Source organism: Fukomys damarensis, unplaced genomic scaffold (genome assembly GCF_012274545.1).
Source record: "Fukomys damarensis isolate Sample0158 unplaced genomic scaffold, DMR_v1.0_HiC HiC_scaffold_19, whole genome shotgun sequence".
NCBI classification, from domain to species: Eukaryota; Metazoa; Chordata; class Mammalia; order Rodentia; family Bathyergidae; genus Fukomys; species Fukomys damarensis.
Genome location: NW_022900931.1, coordinates 64,719,605 through 64,723,018, shown reverse-complemented (window position 1 = coordinate 64,723,018; position 3,414 = coordinate 64,719,605). Strand labels below are relative to the sequence as shown.

General features: G+C 60.0%; 1 protein-coding gene and 1 long non-coding RNA gene across 3 annotated transcripts; one reads left to right on the top strand and one right to left on the bottom strand.

The window, feature by feature from the left end:
• Positions 1 to 641, top strand: LOC109118576. The gene is made up of 3 exons (XR_002025939.2): positions 1 to 64; positions 230 to 322; positions 401 to 641. It is a non-coding gene; the product is annotated as an uncharacterized LOC109118576 (long non-coding RNA).
• Lin7b (lin-7 homolog B, crumbs cell polarity complex component) lies at positions 573 to 3,038 on the bottom strand. 2 transcript variants are annotated; one of them, XM_019210061.2, is made up of 4 exons: positions 2,849 to 3,038; positions 1,931 to 2,140; positions 953 to 1,143; positions 573 to 670 (listed from the first exon to the last, which is right to left on the bottom strand). In XM_019210061.2, the coding sequence occupies exons 1-4, from the start codon at positions 2,939 to 2,941 to the stop codon at positions 649 to 651; spliced, it is 516 nt and encodes a 171-aa protein (XP_019065606.1). In that variant the 5' UTR covers positions 2,942 to 3,038; the 3' UTR covers positions 573 to 648. The 2 variants fall into 2 exon arrangements, with proteins under 2 accessions (XP_019065606.1, XP_019065607.1); XM_019210062.2 differs by having other exon boundaries at positions 953 to 1,116; positions 2,849 to 3,034.
• Between the last annotated feature and the right edge of the window lie 376 nt (positions 3,039 to 3,414).

Genomic DNA, 3,414 nt, shown 5'->3' with positions numbered 1-3,414 from the left:
AACGGGGATAAAGGCTGGGTTTTAAGGGAAGGGAGGCTCCCGGAAAGACGTGCTTTGGCTGAAGGTGGGTGAGTGCCCGATGGGTGAGTGCACCTTGTTCTGCACCCCTGCGCCCGCCTCGGGAACTGCACGCGGCACCCCCACCCCCGGCTCCCACGCAGACGGTTGTGGGGCCTGCTGGCTCCCCCGGCGGACGAGGCTAATGGTTCGCTCCGCCCCGCCCACACAGAGGCCGCCCACTGGCTGCTGTCGCGGTTCAGGACTCCTCGGTCTGACCGAAAGCGGAGGAAGGGCCGAACCCGGCCCTCGGACCCTCTTAAGGGTAGGGGGAGTTGTTTTCAGTGCCCTCGCACCCAGACCCAGACCAGGTCCCGGACTTCACCCTCAGATTTTCCCCTAGGAAGCCGGCCGCCTCCACCTTCAGACCTGGGGAGAGGAGAGGGCGCTGCCTCTGCTCTGTGACTTTGAAAAAGGTGTCAAGGCTCGGTGTAGACCTCAGCTCCCCCAAGCCCGCCCGCCCTGCACCTCAAGATGCTCTATCCCCAGGACAGACACACAGACGCTCAGCGAGGATCAAAGATCTTTAAATAAGGAGCCAGTGACAATAAATACTGTACAGGGGAAAGGTGAGGGTCCATATCTGTGGTTTCAGCCTCGAGACTCCAAGGACCTGTGGGGGGGGCGTGGTGAAGAGAGGGGACCAGGCTCAGGGGGGGCGCTGAGAGGGGCACCAGAAAGCCAGGGCTGGGGTTCGGGCTAGGTGGGGGCTAGGAGGTTCCCATGAGGGGATGAAGGGAGCAACCCCAGGGAGTCTGGCCACAGTGGTCAAGGGTCAGAATGCCCAAGGACAGGCAGGATCCAGGGCTGGGGCAGCAAGGAAGAGCCCAGGGATCACCGCTCCATCTGAAGAGGCGGGTGGCAGAGGCCCAGGGGTGGGTGACCAGGGGCTCACGAGTAGCTCTGGTGCTGCTGGCGCCGGCGGGCAGAGCGCATCTTCTCAAAGCGGGCCTCCATCTCCTCCAGCACGCGGGGCGTGTACCGCACCACCAGCTTCACCGAGCCCTGGGCCGCCTTCAGCAGCTCCACTGCCTTCTCGTGCTGCTCGCCCTCCACGCTCTGCAGGGCAGGCCGGACCACAGCTGGCTGGGCCCACCCCGCCAAGGAGCCAGCCGCTGGTGAGCCTGGTGCCAGACCAGGCGGGCCGGGGCCTCAAGTCCTCCTCCTGGGAGTCTCTCACTGAGCCTGTCTCTGTCCTCTTCCTCCAGCAGCCCCCGGGTCCCCTCCCACCCTGGTTTCCCTTTCTTGGGCCAAACAGCTCTGGCCGTCTCAGGCCGTGTCCTCTCCCTGCTTCCTTTACCTCCCAGAAGCCCTGTGAGGGCTCTTTCTACAACCCGGGGCAAGGCAATCCCTCCCCTGCTCTCAGCCTTCCCATGGCTTCTCAGACTGGCACTTCAGCCCTGCACGAGGGGCCCCAACCATCTACCAGTGACGCTTCTTTCTACTCTAACCAGTGTTTTAATTACCTGCATGTCCCAGATCTCCATCAGAACTGATCCCTGTCTCAGAGGAGTGAAGTTAGGCCCTACACACAACACCTGAGCCAGGAATATTCTTCACCTGGTTTGCCTGGAGGACTCCTATTCATTCATCCTTCAAAACCCAGCTCAAATGTTTCTTCTGCAAAAACCCTCCTCATCTATGTTGGACGGGAGCCACGTCTGGATTCCCACAATGCTTCATGCTTTCTCATTATGTCTGAGTTAGGACTAATTCAGTCAGACCAGGGAGGGAGTCCCTGTGTCTCAGTGCGTGTAGCCCCACACAGTGCAGGGCTGGCCACAGAGCAGCGGTCAGTGGGTGCTGAATGGATGTCACAATCAGAGTCTGCACTATGTACGGTGCCCTTAGCCCTGCCCAGCCCCGCACTCACCACACCGTTGACTGACAGCAGCTGGTCCCCACGTTTGAGGCCTCCGTGACGGTCAGCCACGCCTCCGGGGATGACGCGTGAGATGTAGATGGGTGAGTTCTGCTCTTTGCCACCCATGATGTTGAAACCCAGGCCCTCGTCCGTCTTGGGCAGCTCCACCACCCTGGGATGTGCGTGGCCCTCACTGGCCGTGAAGGCAGCCACTGTGGCCTGGGAGAGAGGAAGTGTATGGAGGTGAGGGCCCTTCCACAGTGGGCATTCGGGATCAGGCATGGGGATGGGCAGCGAGAGCAAGCTGAGCCAGAGCACTTTCCCCAAGCTCAGGGTCACACTGTGCTGACTGCATCCCCTTTTAGTTCACCTGCCTGCTTCTGGCAGGCCAGCACGAAGTCTCCAGGTAGTGTGTGTCTTGAACACTCAACACTTGCCAATCTTGCTTTTTGTTGTTAGGTACTGGGAATTGAAGCCAGGGCCTTTGCACCAAGTTACATCCAAAGTCATTTTACACTTTATTTTGAGACAGGACCTTGCTAAGTTGCCCAGGCTGGCATCTCAAACTTGGGATTCTTCTGCCTCAGCCCTTCAGAGTACTGGGATTACAGGGACATGCCATCACACCCAGCCCAATCTTCTGTTTTTACAAGTGGAAACTAAGCCTGGAGGGAACTCGGAGCCACCAGGCAGCAACAAGAAGTAGCATCTAAGTGCAGAGTACTAAGAGGTCCCTACAGTCTGCTGTTTCGACGTTTACAGTTATCTTCTACACAGCACTTCGATGTTGGTTTCCATTGGCCTATCATGTGATATTTGCTTAAGTTTAAAATGTGCAGTTATTTAAAGGAAGTTATAAATATAAAGACTCGGGGTTTTTGCAGTTTTGCACCGGACTACCTGGCCTGGCAGGGTGGGGGCACCTACCTTGGCGGTGGCATGAGCCCGGATCTCAGCACTGCCTGTGATCTCCAGAGTGTCATAGAGCTGCTCATACACCTGCGGAGGACGCAGCAGCATCAGGAGCCGCCAGCTTCCTCCTCTCTCAGACACAGTCGCCACTGTGGCCTCCGGACCCCCTCTCCCCCGTCACCCAAGGGTTCGCCCCGCCCCAGCGGACTACAACTCCCACAGAGCCCTGGGTTGGGCTACAGCGCGGCCCCTGCGCAGGCGGCTCGGGAGCTGTCGGGAGGCGTAGTCCGAGCTCACCTCGCGGATGGCGGAGCAGAAGCGGCTCTGCAGAACCCGCTGGAGAGCCTGCAGCTTTTGGGGCGGCAGCTCTCCGCTGCGCTGGAGCCGCTCCAGGAGCTCCACGGCCCGCGACACGTCTGCGAGGCGAGGGCGGAGACACCACGGCACAGAGGCCACAGAAAGAGGCAGCAAGAGATGGAGTTAGGGCAGAGGCGACGGAGCTGGGAAGGAATGCAGAAGCCCCGCCGCCCGTCCCGCTGCGTCCAGGTGGCCCGGAGGACTGCGCCAGCGCGCTCCCGACC